Raw genomic sequence first — 27,785 nt, 5'->3', positions numbered from 1 at the left:
CCACTTTGTGTGTGTGTGTGTGCCTGTGTGTGTAGATCAGAGTCTGCTAGTCTATGTTTGTAGGACTGGTTGATTGCTTGCCACATGGTTGACGATAAGTCAGTAAGTTGATGGCCCCAATTTGCGTACGACTCTAATTTGTTTGTTATTTTTTTTTCGGCTCCCATTAGTTAATCATTGGCCCAGAGGGTGACCAGCGTCGTGTTGCTCAGCAAACTCCCCAGTCACCGAAATGAGCCACTGACACGCCCTTGGCGCTTCTCTACTTGGCTATCTGGTTATCTGGCTATAACGTAGGAACCATCCCCAGTCGGACCTAACCCCACTTAACTTATCGCACGTGCCTGGTCATAGACTAGAAAACAGTATAACTGGACAACTGAAACACCACTAAGGTCCTTCCACAGGCGCAAGCAACAGGACTTGTTTATCGGTGAGTAATCCACGCGGGATTCCGATTCCAAATGGTTTGGCAATGCAGGATCAAAAGGGGTTGGCCATTTTCAAGGGAATTACTGCCCTAAATATATATATATATGTTTATTATTCATACCACGCGAATTTGTATTCAGTAATATAAATTAAAGAATCCAATAGACTTTATATGCTATGTCAAAATATGCTTGTTCTTCGAGAGAAAAATATATAAAACCTCAAAGGCGTCTAAAAGTATGCAATAATATATCTCTAATCCCAGCCAAGGCCCTCAGCAGTGGCCTCCCTTTCTGTAGTCTTTATTCTCCATATTTCAGTTTACATTTTATTCAATATTTAGAATCCGTAATAGCTAAGAATTCGTTTTAAAAGTCTTTAGTGCATATGATTTGCTTTGGATTTTAAATACTTATGACTTTTGCGGTACTCGCTATTCACATTTGATAGAGATATTAACTAAAAAGCCTATTTTATACATAAAACATATTCTTATAAACATTCTTAGGTTATAAACAAGAAAAAGCGTTTGATATAAACCTTTTCCTAAATGATTTTCTTTAATAATAATGTTTTAATTGCTTCGTAGTCCTCTTAATATATTAAAATAAAAGAAATAAAGAAGTCAGGAACAGCTGCCAACCCAATTTGATCCTCCACCCAATATATTCTTAAAAAACTGGAACCCAAACTAACCTATTTGCTTTTCAAATTTCAGGCAGCCCCTTGGTCGGGCCCCACTCCAAACTGGCCCATCAATTTTGGTTCTCCTACCCGCCACCGGGCGCTGGCGGCGGTTCCTCAAGTGAGTCTTTCGGTTTGCGCATGCGGGGCAGCACCTTGGACCCTCCACTATTACTATTCGTAATATTCCCTGCCATAAAAAAAAAAAACCAAAAAAAAAAAAAAAAAAAGAAAACTGATCCCCACTTCGTTTGTGTTGTTCGTCCCTCGATGTCTATGTAATCTGATTGATCGATATAACCGAAAGTGATCATAATATAGCCCGTGTATAGTCTATAGGGAGTGCGATTATCGTTTGTTCTTTGGTTCCACTTTCTATTTTGTATGACTAGGCCATCCTGTGAGTCCTCTCTCTGTATATCTATCTGTATTTAACATATATATGTATCTTGTCTGTACGTATGTATATGTCTGTATGTGGTACGTTTGTTAAGTGACTCCTCTTTAGTTGTGAAAGCCACATAAAGTATCTCTCTATAATTATATATATACTCGATGATTTCCATATCCTTTTGTTGTTGCCATTACTTAGGTATATACTCGTATATATATATTATATATTTTTGCCACATACCATATATTATATTCTATAATAATGTAGCGTAACTGTAGTCAAGGGCCAGAAAACCAGAGCCGAAGAGAGAGGTAATTCGGCTTGAAGGATAGATGCGAGGATCATAGATCCCTGATTTGACTTGGTTTCCTTGCATTTTCCCAGCTGATAGTCTTTGGGGTGGGCCAAAGAAAATTGATACCAGAAATTGAAAAACCAGATATCCCCAAACAATAAACTTAAGATTTCGTTCCGATTTAAGTACAAAATAATTGAAGATTTGTTTTTTGTCCTTCTTTTCTTTGCTCTTCTTTGATTGTATTGTCTTCTATGTTCAACACACAATAATGAATGAAAAAAAAAAAAGGAAAACTAAAACTAAGGAATCAAGCCTAACGAATACGAAATACTCGTAAAAACTAAAGAAAACGAAAAAATAAGACAAAAATTTTAGAATCAAATCGAAAACTGAAACCAAAACGGAGATTGAGAGATTCTTCGTGTGCGATCGCTACCTGTCTCTCTACCTCTCAGTCTCTTCTCTCTATATCTCTATCTCTCTATCTCTCTCTATATATATATATATTGCTATCTATCTGCCTATATGTCTATCTCTTTCTCAAAAGACACACTCAGACACACCGCACTCACCTAACGGTACTAATTCCATTCAAATCGTTCCGGTTCGCGTCGCGATCGCGTGTTAACAATTACAAAATTCGACTAAAATCGTTACTAAAAATATAATCAAAATCAAAATCGACACAACTACAACAACAACAACAATAACAATAACAACAACAACATCATCACCACAAGTACAACAACATCAGAAAAAAAAGAACACTTTGAGGTAAGGAAGAATTTCTTTCTCACTGTCTCCACACACTTCGCCTCTCTCCGTCTCTATCTCTGTCTCTCTCTCACTCTCTCTCTCTCTGTCTTTGTCTCTCTCTCTGGTCTCGTAGTGTTGGCTAAATGGGATATCAACCATTGAACCAACAAAAAATAAAAAAGAAAACCCCTTAGTATAACCCACCTAGACCAACAGTCAAGAAATACAAAACCCCCCCTACATAGAGAGTTCCGTTATTCCGCCGTTCCGTTCCGTTGGTTGTTACGTTACGTTATGTGTAGTTCGTTTCGTTCCACGTTCCTTATTTCCCCTTAGTTGTCTTAAGTTCTAAGTTTGATTTTTGTTTTCGCATTTCTCGTAGCGCTTTGATGATGATAATAATGATGATGATGATGATGATGACGATAATAATAATGACGATGATAACATAATGATGACCCTGATGCGATTGTGTGTGTGTGCATAAAAGTTGTTTATGAATGGAACGAGGTCAAAGGTGGGACAGGTGCAAACTTGTGGCATCCACACTGCTGCACTCGGGCCTCTTTGAAGTCATCCAAGGGGTAGAACGAGATAATTGCAGCCGGTTGACGAGACATGTGTATGCTTGAGGCTTTAGAAAAGGTTAAACACATAACGGGAATACAAAATGATGACTAGAATAAGTAGCGATGCTTGAGTATTTGTATAGACTTTTGGACCAACGAAGAAGGTTTCTGAAAGCCAGTCAGAGTATAAAACTCATGCTTTTAGCCAAAGACATTATAAAAAAAAGAGTTGGTATACATTTCTAGATTAAAAGTGCTTAAAAGTGGTTGTAATTATAATGTAAAAGAGAAGCGAAAGTTGGTACTAAAATTGTAGCAGTGTGACCAGCGCTCTATTACAAGCAGTAGTCGTGTTAAAAACATTCATTTTTCCAGAGGTGCTCTAAAATATGTTTCAAAATTAATAAGTTAATCATATCGAATGTTTTAAAAATATACATAAAAAGTACCCTTTTGTAGGAAATCATTATTTCCCAATGATCAATCATAATCCACCACACCACAGTGGCTCAAATAAATGCTTACCCACCGCTTGTGACGCACTAACTGTACTTGGTGAACTCTTGTGCTCTTGTGGTGGGTTGGAGGCCCTCAATCGGTTGAAGCCAAGGCCAAAGCTCAAAGCTCAAATATTCATGGGAAACATAAATGCACGAGAATAGCAAAACGACTGCCAGCAAACAGAATGTTGAGTGTTAGTCGAGTAGAGACCGCTCTTCAAAGTGGAAATGTTCTCACCTCATAAAGAAAATATATAAAATAAATAGGAAAATAATTAAGAGACCAGAACCAGTTAAATTAAGCCACCGTTTTCATTTAATGACATTAAAATAAAATAGTAAATAGTTGCTGATATTAACTTTAAAGCAAGCAGTGTGCCCAGCACGTTTGTTAAATACTCCCGTTCTGTGGTCACACTGCCACCCAAAATGCATATCTCTCTGGCTGCCGCGAGCACTCGCCGCTGAGCTTTAATACGCCCGAAAAGATGACACTAATTGGGCTACCGCGGTCAACTCTGAGTGCGTTTAGTGTTTTGGGTTCAGTGTTTAGTTTTATGTTCTTGGCGAGCCGCATGTTGCTGTTCAGTGTCAGTGTTGCCTGGTTCTTCGGCCGCAACTGACGACTGTTGATTCCGTGTGGGCTTTTCACCTGTCGAAAGGTGCGAATTAGCATGACACCGCCTCGGCTGAGTCGCTATTTGATGGCAGTGCGCGGTGGGCGCGATGGGGAGCAGCGTAAGTAGGGGGCGTGGCCTTGAATTCTATATACATATGTATATATATAGTTGAGTATAAGTGACGACTGTATATGTGTGTGTGTGTGTGTGTGCGAGTGAGAGCTGTAGATATGCATGCTGCAAGTTGTTTATTTTCCAAACATTTAGCACTTTTAACCATGCATGTGTAGCGCTTGAGTAGACGACGACAGTAAAATTATTGCAAATTGAAATACCATAATGAGAATCGATTGAAACAGTTTCTCTCCCCCCTCTCTCTCTCTCTCTCTCTCTCTCTCTCTCTTCTTATCTCTTTCTACTCTGCTATCCATTTTGAAACTACTTGTTTTTCTTATTTTGTGAAATCTTTACAACATTTTTCTGTATTTTTATTTCTGTCTCATCTCAACTTTTGGTTTACTTTATTTTTGTTTCCTCGTTTCCTGATTTCTTGATGTCTTCTTCTTTTCCACTTTTCCATCATTTATTGTTCCTTTATTAATTGCCATTATTTGTAATTAATTTCTGTGCATTTGTTTAAACTATATATAGACAGCAAGAACTCGCAGACCGACGAAGAGAAGCAGCGCGATCGACAGCGAAACGAGCGCGAGGCCAAAAAGGAAGAGCAGGACGCCATCAACTACAAGGTGAGTGTGTGGGTGTGTGTGCCTCTCTCTGTCTGCCTATCTCCCTATCTCTTTCTGTCGCGGCCAATTCGGTGTGCGTGTGTGTATGTGTGTCTACCGCGCGTGCAAAAAATTAACAATTCAAAAAAAGTAATCCCTCCACAAAAAAAAGAAAGAAAGAAAGAAAAATTTACCAAAAAAAAAAAACAAAAACAATAAGAAAAAAGAAAAAAGAAAATAGAAACCAATCAAAATGAAGCAGTAATTGAAAATGCAACAGCAATAATAACGATGGCCATGCGATAACCCTTAAACCTGATAGTAAGAATGCACTTTGCGACAATTGCATGCAAACAGCGCGACAAGGAGCAACGCGAGGCCCGTCTGCTGGACTTTGAGATACGCCGCCAGCAGAAGCGGGACGAGCAGCAGCAGCAGCGCCAGCAGCAGCAGCAACTGCAGCAGCACCGCGAGCAGCAGCAGCAGCATCATCAGCAGCAGCGAGAGCAACTCCAGCAGCAGCACCGCGAGCAGCAGCACCAGCAGTCCAGCGAGAAGAGTCCGCCAACCTCGTCTTCTGCCGCCGCCGCCGCCGCCGCCGCAGCTGCCGGCCATCAGACCCATCCGCATCAGCAGCAGCAACAGCAGCGACAACACTTGCATCTGCAGCAACAGCATCTGCAGCACCTGCAACACCAGCAGCAGCAGCAACAGCAACAACAGTCAACGGGCAGCGGCAGCAGCAACACCCCCGTGACTCCAAAGTTGCAGACACCGCCCCCCGATCGATCGCTGCCCCCGGCCTTCAGGAGTCGCTCTATCGAACGGGAGATCCTCTACGAACGGAAGCGTTTCTCGCAGCCGGAAGCCGGCGAGATCAAGGTTTTCCATCACTGACCACAAAACCCACTGCCCACTGCTAAAAAACCCGCCCAACAATCCCCCCCATCTTGCACCTGCCAGCGGCAACTAGATCTTATTTTGGAAGGTGGACACAAGAGGCGGCAGCGTCTATTAAAAATAGATTTATTTTTCATTTATTATTTTACTTACATTTTATTTTAATATAATATTCATTAATTTTTTAGGTATTAAAACAAAATTTGCTGAGATTATTAATATTTTTAACAATTTAGTTACTTATTTAATTAGCTTACATTATTCTTATTATTATTACTTCTTAGACTATTTTTTAAGTTTATAATTTCACCATTTTTTATTACCTTTTTGATGTAAAAACAAAGCTTTAAGGATTAAATACATTATTTTGAATATTTTTAATTCTGATTTTTATTTCATATTTTTTAAATATTCCTTAATTCGATTATTTTGTTACATAAAAATCGTAATCAATCCTAGAAACCCCGCTTTTGTCCACCTTTTCTCATAATGAATTATTAAGTAAATGAAAATTTCTTTGGGAATTGCCCGTTGCCCGCACAGGAGCTCGATAGTACAACATCATCATCGTCCACGCAGCAGACCTTCCCTGGCAGCGCAGTCGGGCCGGGCAGCAGAGCGGCGACAGCGGGAGCAGCGGTACCTGGCAGTGGGACAGCAGGAGCGGGAGGGGTACAAACGACGACATTGGCGGGGCCGCCGGCAACGGCCGCAGCTGCCACAGCTGCGATCATCCCAATATTGCCGCTCGGCGTTGCCACGCTGCGCGATGATTCCACCGAGTCCGAGCAGTCCGTGACCTGTGCGCACAACCAGCTCGATGCCTACCACCGCATCATGTGAGTACTTTCCTGTATATCTTTGTACTATATACTATATTTATGCCTATATACTATAATAATCGATGTACCATAAGCTTAAATCATAGGGTTTTCCCTACTCTCTGTAAGAGAATATCCGACTGTTGGCGTGAAGAGCACATGTCTGAGCGCTGCTGAAATGTAGCTTCTCTATGAAATTGTTTAAAAAAGTGTACATCAGCATCACTATTTCAAACGTGCTATTCCACAAATCTTTTATAGATCTCACTTTAAGACAAAGCTTCTAAACGAGAGTCCCTTAAGAGAACTGCCTTCTCGTTCATATAACTCTGCTCGGAAAAACTATTTTAAGGCTGTTTCACTAAATTTATTGACCATGATCTGTTCTTTACTGCGATTGGGGTTAGATAAAAGTCAAAAATTTATATTTTCCAACTAGCATTTCAAATCTTTAGTAAATCATTCATGGCCAGATTTGGTTTCTAAATATATATTAATCATATTTCGGTTTTAAACACTGCAATCTTTAAGTCTTTTCTTTCTTCAGGCTAGAAACTGGGAAAACCAACACCATAGTCACTTACAATAATCATAAAATCAGTGAAAAAATGAAATTCTTAAGCCAGGGTCTGGGAAAAATGGTTACGAATGAAATCATTGGCCATCGTACAAAATTCTTTCTTGGTAAAATCCATAATTCCTTTTATTTTTAAAATTTAAAATCAAATAGAAAAAATCCTTTTCATTTATTTTTGGTTTATAACAAGTACTTAAGAATTAAATTATTATTTTTAGTCCTTCCAGTGGAGTTGTATTAAAAAAAATTTAATTTATTTATTTATTGATTTAATTATCTAAGGCTAAGCATTAGTTAAGAAAATAAAAGGAATAATGGTTATAAGGTTATAAATCTTAGCAAATTCTTGATGAAATATGATCCCTGATAAGTTTTAAAAAAAAATTTAAATACCATTAAAGTTACTCACCAAATTTTTAATTAAATTCGTTTAATTTCCCGATACAACCTTCCAGAAATTGTGTTCATTCGTTCGAAAACTTGCTAAATTCGGGCTTTGAGACTGAATTGAAGAAGGAAAGCAGTAAAAGACAGATAGGAGTATCTCTCTATTAAATTAAACCGTGTTTGTGGGCTGATTTTATGAGCTCTTAAATGTAGAATCATGGCCCAGGCTTCGAGTTTTACTACCTTAATTCATTGATAAAAGGCAGATTTATTTATTATTTGTGTCATCTGGGAAGAGTACTTTTTACTGTCCTGCCAATTGAAAATTGCCTAGCCTAGAACGTTCCTATCGCATCTTTTAGTACTTTGCGTTCTATGAGAGGGAATGGAAGCTGTAAACTTAATGAATTCCAATTATTTTCCGTCTGCGTAAATATTTGAATGCATCCGTTACCGCTTGTTATTAAACGGTGTGGGCAAAAGGAAAGCTCTGTGATTATACAGACCCGGTTTGTTTGCATTTTTCTTGGTCTTGCATCATTTAAATTGCGCTTCGCGGCATTAAGCCAGGCAAACTTTGAACAGTTTTCTTTCTTTCTCTTTCTCTCTCTCTCTCGCTTGGCAAAAGCTTACAAAGTGCAACGAAGAAAAAAAGGCTTTTGTATAGCTTATACTCGTATGACAAACAAAAAAGAGATTGTCTTGCCACAATAGTTTGTGTGACTCATACAATTAAATAAAACATTCAGGAAAGTTGTGCCAAAAGTTTCAAACAAATCAAGGAATTGCACTTAGCCCTGAAAAGTATGCTTCGAAAGTTGCATGTAGAATACGTGTACGAGGCATGTAAAAACACGTGGGAAATCAAGTATGCGCTGTGTAGGCCGGTGGTCAGCGAAAAATGCATGCCCGCAGATGGCGCTTATGTGCAGTGGGCAACTACTTGCATTTACGTTTAATTTTTGTTTTGAATAACAAATTTATTTTATATTTTGGTGTTAGGAAATATTTTCTTTATTCTTTTAAATATTGCCAATAATTTATTTTTTACCCTTTCTTAAGCTTTTCCATACTCTTTATGCTTAATATTGTTCAGGAAGAATGCTCTTTGCAAGGCTTTCAAGTTGAAAAACGGCACCAACTTCCTAACATATATGTTAATGAGTGCTTAATGAGTCCTTAGACTGACTGATTCTCAAGAACTTTTATGACATATTTCTTAAAAATGAGAAGAAGAACTTTGCCGCTCAAATAAATAGTTTTCCGGGAATATGCAAATATAAAAATACAAAATTTGCTTTGAGTTATTAAAAACGTTATACAATTTCGAAGTACAAAAGTTATATAAAGTTGAAGTCAGGAAACTGTTAAACCAAGACTGTAATTTTCCAACTCTATTATATAACTTGTTTCTTCGTCAATCTTCTTGTCTTTCTTATATACACTCCTCTTTTTGACATCTCGCTAAGAGTGGATTTAAAGACTTGACCAATTTTTCTAATACCTTATCGAACCCTCCAACTTAATGCTTATGCAAACATTTTGAGCTACCCAGACTTGATGGGAAAATTAGCAAATAACATGCTTCTGCGTTGGCCTCAAATTAAAATGGTTAATTTTTCATTAAGGCCAAGTCATTAATCGACCAGCCACGTAAACCCTCTAGCACACAGGTGCATTTCCGAATGTTTGTTGTCCGGGTCCGGGTCTGTGTCCGGTACCGGGGCTTTATTGTGTTTGATTTGGCACAGCCTGCAGTCTGCAGTCCGCAGTTCCGGCAATCGGATCGAAATTGAGGCATTTCCCCAGCCCCATTTCATATTTATGTGCAAAGCGAAATCCAAAACGCAATCAATTACCGTGAGTAAGTGACTTTTAATTGCTACGGGCCCAGCGAATTAATTTTTGACCTTACAGTACCAAGTGTTCTTTAATATTCCCATACAGTTAGCTCTAACATATATGTGCGAAACTCCGCTGTGTTTCTGAATATATGTACATACGAGTATGTATATGTGAAGGTTGGCCGGCCAGGGTGTTTGTTATGGCCTTTGGCAAATGACTTCTTTGCACTTATCCATTATTCATTATTATTCAGGCGCCATTTGTGCAATATTTGGATTCGTTCCAGCCCGGTTCCCAGGCCAATGCATTAGCCATTAGAAATTGCCGTTCATTCTGATCACAAAATGGGTGCTCATAAGAGCGGGCAACTTTTTGAGTTTGAAAAATGATTTTAAATTACTTTTTTCAAGTGAAATTCTTTAAGTTTTTAGTTGGGTAAAATGGCATTGTATATATTATGGAACTTGAATTAGTTACAATAGTAAAATATTTCATAGAAATGTTGGCTTATCTTAAAGGTAAAAACCATTTTAAGTAGTGTATGGTGTTGTTGCTGGTACTATATGTATAAGTTTAATATATCTAAATCATAAAAAGGTATTAAAAAATAATAATCCGACTTTCATGATTTAAATAAGAAGTCGTTTTACATTTTCTTTCACTCTTTTCTTCCACTAGCAAACTCTATTCTTTTAAACAATCTTTCTTAGAGAGTCCCTAGTTATACCTTTAGAAATATTAGAGCCTACTAGCTCCTTGAAATATACATGTTTTCCATGTATAATTCATTGCACGATTTTGGTGCACTCGAAGTGAATTTATATTGCCTACTTAAGAGGGCTGTCAGGGACTCTGCGGAGTCTGTGGTGCGGAGATACTTTAAAGATGAGTACTTATAGGGTATTTATGTGTCATCCCTACATGCACGTGTGTGCAGCACACAAACGAGAGTACATATATGCATTCTAGCAGAAGGAAAAGGCCATGTAGGCCCCAGAGCATAAGCCGAAAAGGCAATCTCGTAAAAAACACGCACTTCCATCCATCTGTAGTACTACAATCGCACACACACACACGCACACACACACACATAGTGGCACTGCAGGACACCCAGAAGCACACTCACACACACACACTTAAAAACAGACACCCACACACAGGCACTGGGTCCCTTACACTCCCACATGGAGAATAAAGAAACATGCCGGGCCAATTTGCAACCGCAAAGAAGAATACTTTGGGGAAGGGCAGGGAAGAGCCACGAGGAACACAGAAACAAGGCGAAACAGAGAAAAGAACAAGGTGAGAGAGAGAGGGCGATATAGGGAAGAAAGAGAAAGAGGCGGGCATGGCGGCTTTTTTGAACTGGGACACGTGCGTTTTGGGCCAAAATTCACCACAAAAACAGAGAGCAGCCGAAAAAAGCTCAGATGCTCAAAAATTGCGCGCGCTGGCTAGCTCTCTCTCTCTCTCTCTCTCTGTCCCTTTCTGGTGCTTTCTGCCCATATCGCCGTTTCCCCAAAGTGCTTAAAAATTTAAACACAAGCTGAATCGCTCTAATAATTAATAGAAACATTTCCCTTTAAATTTAAGGATTAGGGATTTAAATTTCAAGATAAACTTACCTTCTTTAAAGTACTTAATAGGAAAATAATAAGTTTGTCAAATATGAATTTTAAAGGTCTGCGATTTGGAAAACTTTGTCTCTGAAATATTAACAAAGTGTCAAATAATTTTTATTTATAAATTTAAATTTAGTTTATAATTTATTGAAGGGTATTTCATCTTCGACCTTCGGCCCTTTCAGCATGCTCATGTTTTATTTTCGTTTTGTTGTTTCTCTGCTGTTTCCTTCGGTTTGCAAATAACACGTGCATTTGTCGTAACTGTCGCCCGTCCACCGCTCACCGCCCTGCGTCCTCCTACTATCGTCCTTCACCACCCACCTCCTCGTTTCGCTCTTTCGCAGCGCTTTCTCTCTGTCTCTCTCTCTCTCTGTCTCTTTTGCCAATTTTACTCTGCCATCTGAGATGCCAACCTTTGCTAGCTAAAACTTGATAGGCCTTAAGGCTAAACATAATAATTATTAATATTAATATTAAATTATAGAAACATTAAGTTTTTATAAGTTATTTTTATTTGTTATTTTATATGTCAACTAGTCGTATACGCAATATAAATATTTGCAGGCATTAAGAAAGAGATTTGTTTCTAGGTTCTAGTTCTAGGTTCTAGGTTCCACAACTTTGTTAAGTGTTCATCAGCCATTTATTTTTTTAAACCAAGATGCCATAAATCGTTTTTAATTTATATAAAAATTTAAAATAAAATATTTCAAGATTAGAGCACTTTTTGATCTAAAAGTATACAAGAAAGACAAACTTCTCTTTCACTAAAACTTTTAATCGGAAGTTAAAATATTTTTAAAATCTAAAAAATTTATGAATAATCAAACACAAATATTTATAGCTGACTCATAAATTACTTTCCTCTAAAGAAGTACGAAATGGTTTATGATGAGAAATATTTTTAAAACAAACTTTTTATAAATTAATTTAAAATGTCATAAATAATAGCTTAGTTTTCATATTGAATATTAAAATATTTTATATATACGATGTATACGATTATAAATATTGTTGCTAACTCCTTAAAATGTTACATTTAAGTGGTGGATACTGTTAAACTTTTATTTTGCTTAAAACATCTTAATCGGACATCAATGCCTTTTTAAATCCAAAAGAGTTAGGTTTCTAAAATCTATTATTACTACTAAACTAATTATTAATAATATTTAAGTTGAAAATTATCATCGGTTCATTTGAGAATCTTTTTAAAATATATATTTTTTTAGTAAGTTAGAAAGTTATGACATGGAAAACATATTTTTTGGCTCTTCACTCTTAATTCCTTGTAAATTTATATTCCATTCTTAGTTCTATAATATAGTAGCAAGACCTTAACCGTTTTTATATATATTCATATATCCAAAGAGATCTTATGATCGGCATTATCCGCAGAAAACAAAGCCAAAAGGACCAGCACTAGCAGTCAAGTTAGCTTTGCCTTGGCCAGTGTTTTGCCATTTGGCTTTCGGCTGGCTGTTTTGCCAGTTTTGCCAACTTGCATTTTCCGATTTCGGCAGCGAGGCCGAAAAAAGTCGTGTATGTTGCTCGGCGATTGAGATAGTGAGCAAGTGAGAAAGTGAGAAAGTGAGAAAGTGAGAAAGTGAGCAAGTGAGAGAATGAACAACTGAGCGAATGAGCGGTGGAAGTTCTGGTCTTCATTGCGGTGTTACGTGTTTCGCGTGTCAGACGCTTCGGTTCGCGTCGCGCGCGTTCCGTTGGCGGCGACCATTTGGGCGAGATTATTTAATAACAATTTATAAATAATTGTAAGGCGAGGAAACAAAACAAAAACCAAGACCAACAGTGCGAAAATCGCCTTCTGTTTTTCTCAATAATTTTTTTTTCTAGTTTGCCTGCTGTTTAGTGCCAAAAAATACAAAAATACGTATTCGAAATTCAAATGTGCTGCGGCACATAAATATGCTTATAAATCTTGGCTGTCAAAGGAGGTGGAGTGTGGCGAGGGGAGGGGAGGGGTCGTAGTGGGCGGTGGGTGGTGAGAAGGTCGAAACAACTATTTTGTTGCGTTTGCCGTTAGCAGTACCGTTACATGTGCTAGCGTGTGTAAACATTGCCATTACAAACGGCAGCCATATTGTTGATGCACACATAACGCATACGCAACGTGGACCCAACTTCCGGCTAAGCAGCATTTGTTTTCTTTGGTAACTTTCAAGTGCACGTCAGGAGTCCTAAGTATATCTCCCACAAAGTGATTGTGCGCGTAAGATAAATGACTTTTACTTTTGATTTATTAGTTTAGCTTGCCTTTGAATCAGAAAATGTTGTAAAAAATTTATAAAACATTGAGTTTTAAGTCATGGAAGCGAAAATTTAGTGCATGAAACTGCAAATCATGAATATGTATTTACACATTGTAAATGTTAATTTTGAAGCAAGCAGATGCTTTGAATTTGGAGTTGATCTGAAATAAAAATCAAAATCAAATTTCAGTTTTTCATATTTCCTTTGTGCTTTAATGACGTAAAGTTTAATGTGATGATAAACAAAATTAATAAGAAATAATTATAAGAATTAATAAATAAACATTGCCTAAACTTTCGCTAAAAAACTTTTTGTTAAGTGACCAAAAATCAGTGCCTAAAAAAGATATTCCAACAATGATTTCCCAACATTTAGCCATTTCGATGACTGTTTTTTAAGGAAAAGCTTCTTTTTTCTGTACCCTTAAAAATAAAACAGTAAACCGAATAGCCGTGATGGCAGTGGCTTCTACATATAGTCGAATTTGTATATAGTTAGCATATAGATATCCATTGGATATTTCATAGGCATCTCTGCATTGTAAGCACATTTGGGTTAGTTCTCTCCACTTGGCCAGCACACACACACAGAGGCCCTGCAGAGGATGCCGTTATAAACAAAAGGCAGGCCAACATCTGTGCCAAAGCATTTCCCATTTCCCCATTTCCCATGTGTGTTTTTGGCTGACTGCGATGGTGCGACTGTTTGTGCGGCTTCTGCATATGTGTGTCAACGCTCTAATTTTCTGGCTGCCTTTCTTTGGGGAAAACTCACTCACAAACAGCGGGAAAAGCCCATAGAAATTCTGGCGGAATTTATATATGTATATATTAGCTCGAAAAAATGAAACAAATAAAACAAAAATTGGTTCAATAAGTCCGCGTGCCGGACTTTAATGTCGTGTGAATTGCATTCGATTCGGTGGCACAAACAGCAACAGGAAAAAATTGTGTTTAGTAAGTAATTATCCAGTCACGCCACACTGCTCCTGAATGTGCGATGGTGTGAGTGCGATGGGTTGAGCTTACATCGATAAGATTCACCACAACAAAATCCAAAAGCAGTTACAGTAAAACGTCCTCGAAAAGAGCTCTTTGTAGTCTTCAATGGGAAATCTTTGGCTTCTTAGAATGTTTGCTCTTTGAAAGTTTTTCGACTACAATCTGGCTTAATAATGTCAACAAACTTCGATAAATTATATCAAAGATCTTACACATTCTTTGCCCTGAAACTTGAAAGGAACTAATATGTTGGTGTTTAGCAAGAAGACTCCTTTTTTGGACCAAGCAACCAGTAAAATTTCAACAATTAGTACTCAGAAACTCCCTTTTCAGCCATATGGAATCTACAGAGTTGCCAATTTCCATTATTTAGATACATTCAGTGTAAGTTAGGAGTATATTTTAAGCTTAGAACATTAAAATTTGTTAAGAAAAAGAACTACTTTTTAGTTTTAGAGTAAATGCTGATTTTAGGGAATTCTCTTAAACAAAAAACGTAAAATAACTTCACTATAATACATAGAAGTATTCCAGAAATGAAATGAATATTTACTGAAAAAAGTTTTTTCAATATTTCAAAGTGAGTTAGTTCAACTTAAAGTCGTCATACTGTACTTTCCCGTATACAGAGACGTATAAAACTCGACGATGGAAGGGCAGTGGGTAGTGGCTATGGGCTATATCCTTGCCTTGCCCCTGGGTTTGGGTCTAACCTTGTTGATTCAACTCGATTCGACTCGACTCCGCCCCCCCGCTGGCCCTTTGGCCCTGATGGGAATATAATGCAGCCAAGATTTGGCTTTCAAGGGGAGAACGGGGAGTCCCCACGAGGGACTTTGACTTTGGATTCGTGTGAGAAATGTAATTCCAATATGACATGCCACGTGTCACCCGATCTGGCCGCTGATATGGGATATGGTATATGGAAAATGGAAAATAGAAAATGGGCAATTGCATAAGCTTGTGTGGGCAGGGATTTAGGAAATCCATTGGGGAAGATACTCGTACCTCTATGTACCCAAGATGGGGTGAAGCTTAAAATTGATTATGGCATTTGATAATTGATAGGAATCGGTTGAAACTTGGAGTTTCACTCAAGCCATTTGACTAAAGAGAGTGGTTATTAGTTTTGATTAAGCCTCTTGAGGTTGAGAACTGTATGAATATCAGAAATAGTCCTTTACTTTCCATTTTTACTTCACATTTACATGAGCATGTCTATGAAAGGGTTTAAAATGGTTTTATTTTCAATTAGACCGCAACTTTGCTGTTATTATTAGTTAGTTAGTATCTTCTTATATGCCTAATTAAACATATAAACTTTCGTCACTATAAGCCAGTTTGTCTAAACTCCTTTTAAATTTTAAAATTGACTGGACTTTCCGCACTTTCCAGTTGATTTTCCATGCACATAATGGCCATTTAAGTTGAACCCATTGTCGGCAAACATGACATGTGGCAGGCCTATATCCGGTATTCGGTATCCCGTATCCTGTTTCCGGCTTCCTGTTTCCGCCAAGGCATCGCCATCGTTCTCCTAATCGATTATCGAATGCTTTATGCACTTCCCCGAAATTCCGAAACTCGGCCCTCGAATTTCATATATCCATCCATCCATACATATATCCGCATATTCTACGGCCGTAACCATATCCGTAGGCCGGTCAACGCGTCAGTGGGTCACGGTTCTCCATCCCGTTCTCTCTCTCTCTCTATCGCTCTATATATCTTTCTCGTTCTGTCTTCCTTTGGGGTCACCGGGGGAAAGCCGAAAAACGAGAAAGAGAGAGCGCAACAGAGAGAGAGAGAGTGGGGAAAATGGAGAGCGAACCGGAGAGGAATGCGGCATATCGACCGGTGTTGGTGTCACGCCATGCTGCGGTTGTTCAAAAAACAAGAAAACACTACAACAACGACAATAAAAAACAAGAAAATAGGAAAAAAAAAAACTCACACACACACCCATATGCATAACGTATATGCACATGTGTGTGTATTATATATTTATTTTATTATTTGCACTTTTGGCTACGTGCTGTGTACCAAAAAGGCGGAATACCAAAGCAATTTGTTGTTGCCAGCCTATGGCAGGTCCTTTGAGGCTCACACACACACACACACATATAGAGAACCAGATACAACACACACAGATGGGCACGCACACAACTAAGCCAGGAAAAGCCCGCTGACACACACACACTTGCACTCACATGTAGCTGCAGTTGCAGTTGCAGTCAAGGTTGCTTGGATGATGTTGCAGCTAGAAAGTAGCAGGCAAGTGGCTCAAATTGGATTTTTCCTTATGCCCCCGCCTTTTCCCAACACATACAGAACACTTCTTCCTCCTCTTCGGCACTCAGTTTCCCCTCCTCCACAACCCCGGCTTTTCCTCCTACCTACCCAGTCTTTGTGGCTCACATAATTAGGAACCAGAGGCTGACACTGTAAACCAGTTGTCTTTTGTGGCTGCCATAAGCTTGTAAACAGCTTAGAGACGCCTGGCCTTCGGCGAAACTATAAAAAAAAAAACAGAAAACAAAAAAACAAAAGGAAAAATGGGAAATGGGAAATGGGGAAAAAACACATTTTCCAATTCGTGCACGAGTCAAGGTCGTCGCAATACAAAATGCCAGGGAAAGCGGCAAAAGATAATCGCCAATGATGCGATTTTAAGTGCAGACAGCAAAGTGTCAGCAGAAATCAAACCCAAAGGGTTAAGCGGAGGGGGGTGGTGGAATATAGTTGCAAATAAAATAACAGAGAACATGGCAGTGGGTTAACAGAGCCACCAGCACTGATTTGACACACGTGTGATGGCCAAATGGCAAGCTGATGAAATGGCAATAAATGCATTTCCCTTTTTTTCGATTCGATCGGAAAAACCAAAGTCCCCAGTCAAACTGACTGCACGCCACGTCAATTTCGAGCATTAAAAATGCATTTCAATGTTAAAGTTAGGCGATTTTTAAGACAGATATCACTGGATGCACTTTATTCTCTTATATTTACATTAATAATATGCATTATCATTAATAACTAGCCACTTGAGAGGCATTGTAAGGCCAATAGAGGGTAAAGAATATCAATCAAAGTCAATTTTTATTCTTAGACAGTCCCATCATATCTATAACTTCTTTTCTCAGAACTTCTTAGACTAAAATCTAGATTAAAATATAGAAGAAGGTTGATTGATTTGACAGTTTGATATAGTTCTGACATCCATTAGATCCCCCAAACACCCTACTTATGGCTTGGCTCCTTGAAATCTTATCTTACGTATTTCCAACTCAAACCCAAACTAGCTGGCTTCAAAACTATCCCCACATATTGCTCAGCTAACAAATCAATTAATCAGCATAATGAATTGATGTTCGATACGTGCGGTAACCTCTAGTTAGCCCATCAGGTTAGAGTGCCTGTGACCTGGCCCGATAATCTTTGCCCCTTTGCCACCCACTCGGGGCATAATCGGGGCTAACAAGGCTAACAAGGATAGAACGGATAAAGACAGGCGTCTGTCTGTATGCGACACCTGACTAAAAGTTTAATTTTTAGATTAGCCACCTCGGCTGCCCCTCGAGAGCTGCCTATGCAGCATATACCCAGATATCTAGATATATATATATATATATAGATATTCGTATTTATTTTTGTGTGTGCTCAGTCAACTGTCATTGTGGCCTAGAAATGGCAAACTTTGCAGCTGCCTCTCGAAACTTTTCACCGAGATGCAGCTTACGAATGGTCATTGATCCCTGGAAAGTAGGCTCTACAGCAAATGGAGTAAGAAATGTGTTTTATAGTTACTTTTTTAGTTAACCAGTGCACTTGGAAAAATACCTTGTTATTAATAGATAATAAATATTAAAGAACAAGTCTAGTCAGGGAACTTTACCAAGAATCCAATCCAAAATCTCACAAGGCTGATAGCTTTTATATTAGAACCAAACTCCATTGATTGGTAATATTTATATTTTTATACCCCACTATTAAAATATTTCAAAAAACAATCAAAATATTTGAAATTCTTATAAAATAGTGTTGCCAAAAACCAAAACTAATGTCAAGAAACTTTCAAGGTTTTTCCATGGTTTCCCATTGACATAATTTGTGGCTGTTTCATAGACTTTCATTAGATTTTAGCAGCAAAACTAAAGGCGCCTGCTCTTGAATTCCAACCCTGATGCAAAGAGTCTAACTGAGCCCCTGTCTCTGGTGCCCTGAATCTAGCTACCTGTGGAGGTGTCAGTTTTATTGTGTAAACCGTTGCATAAACGTCAAAAGTTAGGAAAAGTTAAGAGAAGGAAAGGGAAAGGGAAATGCAAGGGGGAAAAGCGGGTGCAAATTATTCTTGTTCTTGTGGTGTCAAATACACCGGTCGTGGTGAAAAGCTGTCTCTCTCTCTTATACTCTCTTTCTCTTTTGCTCTTTGCGATTGCCTTCGATTTCCCCTGAGGAAAATGGTGCATTTTCCGAATTGATCCCGCTAATGAAGACGGAAAAGCTGTCTGACCGATTCTGAATCATTGTCAAGGTTAATCTATAATTAACCTTCGATAGTGGCAAATCAAAAAGAACCGCCGTCGTCGATACATTGGCGGATAAAGATAGATTCGGACCCGTAAATGTTTTTGCCACGAGGCGGATTAAATGGACCGCCGGCGGTCTAAAATTAAAAGCCATTAAATTTTCTATTTGTATTCTTTGATATTTGTGCGTTAAAATTTGTTGGAAAAACGATTATAAAATCTTGCTCTTAAGTAAGAAAACGATTATTTGATTTTAAGCTTAAGAAATCGTTAAAAATTTATATTAAAAAGGCAAATAATCTAAAATTAATGCTCTTAGATTTGCAATTTGAACAGCTTTAGATCGTGTTAACAAATAGAAGGCAGCTGGCTTCCTTTATGAGCCAAGTGCACATGAAGTTTATGGCCGGAATGTATTTTTATTATATTCTCATTTCGAGCATTCACTTCTCTTTTCTCTGAGTGTGGTGAAAAGCTTCTGCTCCATCTCCCTCTTTCTCTCTCGAAAACGTTGTTTATTTTTGCCTTGTTTCGGCTTCTTAATTATTGTGACAAAACTTTTGGCAAAAGTTTCGATTGGGTTTTTTGTATTTTTTGGCAAACAGATCCGGGCGATTGGAATAAGTTTTCATATTAATCTCTTCGACAGCGACACGAATATAAACATCTATCGGACTGGACTTTGCCTTAAAAGTATGCTATTTAGAAAACAAAGTCCCTTGTGATTTGTAGTCCAGTCTTAGTAGCTTAATCTAAAGAAACCTAAAACAACTGCTAAAAGTGACACGAAAATATCAGAACATAACGTATGCGATGTTGGTAAACTAAGGAGATTTATATAAATTTAAAATAATAAAAGCAAAGCTAACACTAAAGATAATTCTTAGCTTAATCCTAAAAACATGCAAACAACTTTGGAAAACTTTGAAGAGAAAGAAGAGTAAATATTATAAACAAACTACAAACTAACTTTATAAACTAGACAATTTTAATTGACAAAATAAATTCAAATAGCTGAACAAATAGTTGGATCAATAGAAGCCTTTTTAATAGAAAATTCAATTTAAATTGCAAAGAGACAAGCAAATAAACAACAATAAACTCACAAAATCAATTCAAATAGAAATCAAATGCCTGATATAATATGAAATAAAACTTAGAAAAACACAATAAATTCCTGCAAACACGCTAGCTGAATAAATATTGAATAAATCTGCAAACCTAGAATAAACAATGGCGTCCAATAGTGTCTAAAAACTAAACAGAAAGCAAAACAATCAGCCGCTAAAAACAACAGCAATAAAGTTGAAAAAAAACTTAAGTTTAGTTTAATAAATAATAACAATAATAAAAGTGAAATAAAATAATAGAAAATGTCCATGGCATTATGCAATTTAAACGGCGACGGCAGTGCGGCGCAGTCTACGTCTCAGTCGCAGTCACAGTCGTCGGCCACTGTGCCAGCGCCGTCGCTAGCTCACTCGCACTCGCACACGCTCCAGCAGGAGAGTACGCCGCTGCTTTTGGGCCACGACCAGAGTAGTGCTGCGGCAGAGAGCAGCAGCAGCGGCGGCGGCGGCGGCGGTGGAGGTGACGTCGTCGACGGAACGGTAACATCGATTGAAATGCCTACGGTGGCTAGCGATCCTGCTGCAACGCCGCTGCCTCTGCCAGCTTCGATGCCCCTGCCGATGGCGACGCCACCGCCACTGCTAATGGCGCTGCCCGCCAACCTGAACTTCGTAACGGGACCCACGACGCAGCAGCTGATGATCGGTAATGGCGCCATGGGCGTGATTCCCTCGACCAACGACAACAATAATAATAATAACAACAACAACAATGTGGACAATACTAGCGACGAATCGAACCCGGTCACCATATACAGGTATAAGCGTCAGAGGTCACCAGATCGAAAAGTCTATATATATGGAATATATTGGGTTTTATCTGGTATCGTTCGTACATATATAATTTAAAAACCTATATAATATAAAAAGTTATCTTTGTTTAAGTTTCAAACCTTTAAAAATATATATTCTAATCTATTAATAATCTCGAAACCATATATTAAGCCCTAAAAATTTGACTCAGATATTAGCGAAATTAATAAGATTATTAAACATATTGACATACTGACAGACCAATATGATGATTTATACAAGGCATAAAAATCATATCTGGTAATCACTCTTAAGCGGTTCCCTTATTTTGTACAAAACAATTTACAATTCCAAAAATCTTTCAAAACTATTGAAATTTTGAAAGGTTTTTTGGCCATATCTTATTCGTTATACGTTTAATAGTATTTAAAGAGCTATTCACAGTGCATTACCGATGCAAAGTAACACATTTTTTTTTGATATAACAATAAAAACATTTATTAAACGTCAATCAGCCAACTTACGTTGAGAACAACAATGAACAAATAACATAAATACATAGCAGATAACTAGATAACTAGAGATCAAGGCTAAATACTAATACTATTAATACCAATGCTAGATTACTGCTTTAGGACTCGAGAAATTTGGCATCCTTTTGTCCAGAGATCGGCTGGATGCCTTCGCTTTAGATGTCTTCTGATAGTTGCATTATCCAGCGAAGAAGCTAAGTGGTTGGTGTGATCGTTGTACCGACTCGAGGGCCTGTTTATCTGTTCCCTAATAGAGGGAAAGTAACACAACATATTTTATAAAAATATACAAATTATTTCCAATTTACGAAAGTGCATAAATAAAATCCACACAAAGTATAAATTATATTTCAAAAAATATGGTAATTTTAAAAATTTAATTTAATTTAATTTAAATTTACAAAACAACCCAAAATTTATATTTAACAAAAAGTTTACTTAGAAAACATGATACCTATTATCATTCAGAATTTATTTAAATTTTTCTTAAATCCTTTTCAAAAAACCTAATCGAAATGTGTATATAAAAAAACAAATTACTAGACAAAGAGCCCATTTTGACAATGTAGCGTATACGTAACGTAATTACGGTAGGAATGGGATTTATTACAAATAAAATGTATTCCTCTCTATGAATGTCCTTTTAAATATGTTGACTTTCTTTCAGTTCATTGTGTAAACAATGTAATGCTTCTAAAAAATCCATAACATATTAAAAATATATTTAATATATATTTATATATTGCTAATTCCTCCACCATTTACATATTTAATTACAGGTGCCGGGCTCCCATTGCGTCACTCGACTGTATGGAGGAGTTCAGTGGTACGGGCGGTCATCTTGATTTCGGTATCAAATTTCTCACTATCATATAGGCTTATCATTTATGTTGTTTACTGTCGATTGTTCGACTTTTTCGATTGTTTTCGATTGCCTGCCTCTGCATGCTACCACAATCAAGCAAGTATCGCTTGCTTCAAAATAGCCCAAGTAAATGAAATATATGCCATATATAGTATACCCGTATGTCGTACGAAAAGAACCCAAAACTAAAGCACTCCGCAATCAATGTAGTTCAGCTGTCGGTAATTGTTGGTTTTGTTTAGCGAATTAAGGTGAGGGCGTAGTGCTCAGCTAAGGGCCGAAACATGCAATTCGGGTTGTAATTTATTTTATTCGTTTTGTAAGGAAAAACAACTCCACCCACTCGAACCACCTGCCACAATCACGCAACCAAAAAGAAAAATAATACAAAAAACAGTAAACAAAAAACACGCACCGGACGGCACGCACTTTTCACAGAGGAAGAGGAAAAACTAAGGGGGTGGGACGACGGGAGATGGCAGGAAAAACCAACGGAAAAATGTCACTTTTGTTTATTCATGTTCATTCATTGCATGCCGCGCTCTTTGTACTTTTCATACACTCTCCTCCGAGGCAGTCTCAATTAGCTAATTGAAAAAAGCATTTTCATACCTGAAGCAATTTTACTTTCAGGCCAGAAAACCAAGACCCTTACTTTGTCTTTAATGAAAATTTATTAAATTTAATTTTTATTTATTTTTAAGCTTTTGTATTGCTTGAATTGATTTTATTTTCCCAAAAAATCCTTTATCATAATCGAACCCATTATCTTTAAAGGTAAAAAGTATTCAAAATAACTCACTTTAAACTTTTAAACTTTTTGAAATCTCGTTAAAAGAACTTGTTTAAAACCTGGGAAAGACTTTACAGAGAAGACAGTTCAGGCAATGGTTATTTCTTAGACCATAAAGAACTAGTAAAAGGTTCTTGTGTAGAGTGTTGGCACTTCGTCACCTTGATTTAGCCTGGCTTTTATTGTGGCATTGCGTTTGTGTTGTTACCATTCTTGTTGCTGTTGCGTTGCTGTTGGTTTTTGCACGTTTACCGGCACTTTCAAAGCCCGTTCCTCCAACCAACCAAAAAAAAAGGTCTCCCACTAAACGAAACGCACATTTTCCCCAAACGAAATGTTTCATTTACATGCCGGCACCTGAACACTCGACTATTTGTATCCCGAAAATCCAACCGCGATGACCGTCTATTTGGGCATTCCGCTCCGTGCAGGCCGTTCGATCAGCCTGGGCTCCAATCCGGCGCTGCCTCTGCGCCATGGATCTACTCCGACGCCGGGGCTGCGGTACAAGAATCTCGGCAAGAGCGGGTTGCGGATCTCCAATGTGGGTCTGGGCACTTGGCCGGTCTTCTCGCCAGGCGTCAGTGATGACCAGGCGGAGGCCATACTCAAGCTGGCCATCGAGAGTGGCATCAACCTGTTCGACATCTCGGAGGCGCACTCGGAAACGGAGATCGGCAAGATCCTGCAGCGGGCTGGCTGGAAAAGGACCGCCTATGTCATCACCACGAAGGTCTACTGGAGCACCAAGTGAGTTTTGATTCTATAAGTACCATTAGTAGGGGAAGTCAGGAATCTAAAGGGAAACTTTTAAGGAACTTAAAGGATGACTTTTGATAATTACAGCTTTTACAAGTTTTTCAATATATCTAGACTATAAATTAGATGAGCTTAGATAATTATGAACTTAATTTTGTTTTGATTTTCTGCATAATGAGAAGATATTACCTTTTATAACCCAAAATATTTACATTTGTAACTACCAATTGGACCTTATTCCTCAAAGGCTTGGCTGAATACTCATTTTTAACTTGAATAAACCCTCTCAGGCATTATATTAACATGGCTAAACTATATAACGTTTAGGAAATATATAAATTGCTTTATCAAACTGAAGGTTTGTTAAAAACTTGGTTTTTTGAAAAATGTTAAGTCGTTATTGAAAACCTTTCAAGCAGGATATATTGAGTTCTCAGCCTCTTAAAATCAGATATATTTATAAGATAAATTAAGAAATAAAAAAAGATTTGACGGATATCTTATCAATTATTACATTTTCATAGATCCGAGGAACGAGGTCTTTCCCGGAAACACATAATCGAGTGCGTGCGGGCCAGCTTGCAGCGATTGCAGCTGCAGTACATCGACATTGTCATCATCCACAAGGCGGATCCCATGTGCCCCATGGAGGGTAAGTTATTATCAGATTAAGTCAAAGACCAGTCAAAGAAATGGAAAATTATAATATTTTATACTTGCTACCTTTCTAATAACTGTTAGTTACCATTTAGGGGCTTGAAACGTAATTAGTTTTGCATATTTTGTAAACTCTTTTTCATTTCCTTGCCAGAAGTGGTGCGCGCCATGAGCTACGTGATACAGCAGGGCTGGGCAATGTACTGGGGCACCGCTCGATGGAGCCAAGTGGAGATCATGGAGGCCTATACCAACTGCCGCCAGTTTAACTGCATCACACCGATCGTGGAGCAGTCCGAATACCATATGTTCTGCCGCGAAAAGTGTGAGCTCTACCTGCCGGAGATGTACAACAAGATCGGCGTAGGCCTCATGGCCTGGGGTCCTCTATCGATGGCCTTGAGTGATACTCAGAATGGCGATAAGCTCTTTCTGCCCAAAGGATCCTTCAAGACGAAGAGCTTCTCGTGGACCGAAGACGAGATCAATCGCAATGTGAGTAACAGTAGTTGTATAATATATTTTTGTTTTATTAATTAAATATTGCATGGAACTATCAATGAACTTAAGAACTTATTTATTAAAGTGCCTAAAAGTAGGCAAAGAAATTTGTTGTGCACAAAAAACATTCTTCGAGTAATAAACAAAAACTTTTCAAGGCTTAAAGTTTACTTTCCAAAGACCTAAACTAACAGAGAAAATATTTGTTATTTCTAAAAACTAAAATATACATTTTTTTCATAGTTATTAGCTGTACAAATTCTGCTTACGTAATTTCTGAGCAATGTGTAATGGTGAATATTTTTTTTCAGGCCGCTTTGTCGCCGCAGGGCAGTTGGGGCAAGGACCGGATTGAGGAGGGGCGCCGCCATTGCGACCGCCTTCGTGACCTTGCCGCCCTCGCCGAGAAGCTGGGCTGCAGCCCTACCCAGCTGTCGATCGCCTGGTCGCTGAAGCACGAGCCTGTTCAGTGTCTGTTGCTGGGAGCCACTTCGGCGGAGCAGCTCCATCAGAGCCTGCAATCGTTGCAGGTGAATACAATATAATAATCCAATTTTCAATTCTATGAAATAAAATGCTAAATAAGGTTTATAATACTGAAAGTCCTTAATGAAAATTGTGATGTATGTTTAATTTCGAAATTCTTTTATTTTAGTTGCTGCCACGCCTCTCCTCGAGCGTTATGCTGGAGCTGGAAAGGATCCTGGAGAACAAGCCGGTGCGGCCGCCGATGATCTCGACTCTGGCGCTCCGGTGACAATCAGCGTGCCCGCAGGGGCCGCTCAGCCTGAGCGGCGGCGGACCCTGCGGCGCCGATTCGCCCAAGCACGAGGATGAGGCCTTCATCGAGGAGGTGGACGCTGCCAAGGACGCTGCCAAGCAGGGCTTCTGCCTCATCCAGTGACGAAAGGAGTCCTTAGATAACGATAATAAATTTTTGAAAGTGATTAGCAGTAAAACTAGCCTAAGTAGCAATACCATGACGACAACAATAAGCAAGCAGGAGCATCAGCAACATCTCCAGCAGCAGCAGCAGCAGCAGCAGCAACAGCAACAACAGCAACAGCAACACCAACAGCTACAACAGCAACATGTGCAACAACAGCAGCAGCAACAACAATTGCTGATCAGCGGCAACACCAGCGATTCGGGAGCAGTTCCCATCGCAGCTGACCTCCAGTTCGACACCCTGAATAACAATAACAACAACAACAATAACAATGGCAGTCCAGATCAGGCCCTGCCCTCCAGCGATGAGCCCCAGAAGCGTCGCTCCCTGCTCAACTTCAAGTCCCTGGACTTTCATTTGAAGTCCCTGTACAGTGGCCTACGCAGTCACTCGGGCACCACTCCTCCAAGTCAGCCGAACAGCTCGGCTCCAGCGGTGGATCAGACGCAGCGACGGATGCCTTATCTGCGGGTGGAGAGTGTGGATCCCGAGGAGACAAGGGGAGGCGGTGGATCGGTACTCGCTGGACACTCTCCCAGCTTTCTGTCGCCCTACAGTGGAGGAGGCGTCATTGGAGGAGGAGGAGGAGGAGCAGGAACTGTTAGCCTCCAGCTGCCCTCCGCCGATGGAGCCACCATTAGGAGATCCTCAACTTCGGATATAGTAAATTGCAAGAGGGGAGGAGGAGCAGGAGGAGGAGCCGCCTCTGCCCAGGACAGTAGAAGGCCCAGCACCTCGGACTTGCTCAGAAAGGCCAGGGAGCGGAAGGGCAGTGAGGCCAGGATGGGTAGGAGTGTCTCCCATAGTGGGCTTACAAGAGGCGGACCCGGCGGAGGAGGCGGTGGCCTGGGGGGCAGACGAACCAGCATGGCCTTCTAAGAGAAAATAAAATAGGGAAAACCAAAAGTTTAGCACGGAGGGTGGAGGGAAATGGCAAAAGAAAAACTGTTGATCAAATCTGAATCAGAAATAGGCTGATAAAATGGCGCTTATGAATTTTTATCTAGTGAAAAAACCAAAGAAAAACCAAAGAAAACCCAAAAAAAAAAATTAACAACAAAAAAAAAAATATATTAGAGCAGCTATTAAGGAACGACTTTTTGTGGATCTATTATCATTATGATTATAATATGGTTACTAAAATTGCGCCTCGAAAAGAACTAAAGTTAGTAGATAATTAAAAAAAAAAAGTAAAGAACAGAAACATAACATTTCATCTCTCTTAAACTCTGTATCTCTCTCTTCCCCAGCAATTTAAAGAACCCCCAAAACTTTTATGACAATATTAGAACCTAACTATCGTGTACTATCGTTAACTATCGCCTGGCAAAAGCTCTAAAACTAACCTGCGTTCTGGCCCCAAAAAATGAAAACATGTTTCAAGATCGATCCATTATATCATCTTACTGTGAGAGTTCATATCAAGCGAAAAGGATACCCAAAGTATATGGGGATGTTGCTGTACCCAAATGTCTTTTTGATTAATCGATTAGTAGACTTAACGAATGTTAAACGATTGTTAACGATTGACTAGAGGCGCTGGACGGGGAGTGATTAGCGATTAACGATGAAAGATTGGCGAAGGGCGATAGAGGATTGAGGATAATGGTTAATGGTTGATGGATAATAGATATGGGTTAAAAGATAAAGCAAAGGGAAATTCGTCGAATAATTAAATTTTAGCTAAACGAAAACTAAAAATCTAAATAAAATGAAAAACAAAAATAAAAAAACTCAAAGAAACAATTCAAATCAAATCTTATTATATAGACATTACTAGCATTATGTAGTTAAATGATAACAATTCAAGCGAAATTTTTTTAAATCGACAAACGAAAAACAAAGCAAATGCCTTTCATAACAGCAACAAAAACAACAACAACAACAACAACAACCAAATAAGTAAATTTA

General features: G+C 38.7%; 1 protein-coding gene across 1 annotated transcript; it reads left to right on the top strand.

The window, feature by feature from the left end:
- The first annotated feature begins 170 nt into the window (after positions 1–170).
- On the top strand, positions 171–27,785 carry LOC108109685. The gene is given in 12 exon segments (XM_017218283.2): positions 171–433; positions 1,151–1,237; positions 2,097–4,371; positions 4,905–5,002; positions 5,339–5,863; positions 6,425–6,720; positions 22,130–22,176; positions 23,440–23,758; positions 24,292–24,419; positions 24,582–24,919; positions 25,237–25,455; positions 25,581–27,785. Coding segments are annotated over 10 exon segments (3,207 nt in total). The 5' UTR covers positions 171–433; positions 1,151–1,237; positions 2,097–4,307; the 3' UTR covers positions 26,754–27,785.

Source organism: Drosophila eugracilis, unplaced genomic scaffold (assembly GCF_018153835.1).
Source record: "Drosophila eugracilis isolate 14026-0451.02 unplaced genomic scaffold, ASM1815383v1 contig_649, whole genome shotgun sequence".
Lineage (NCBI taxonomy): Eukaryota > Metazoa > Arthropoda > Insecta > Diptera > Drosophilidae > Drosophila > Drosophila eugracilis.
Note: the sequence above shows the minus strand (reverse complement) of the source record. Positions and strands in the feature narration are given on the sequence as shown.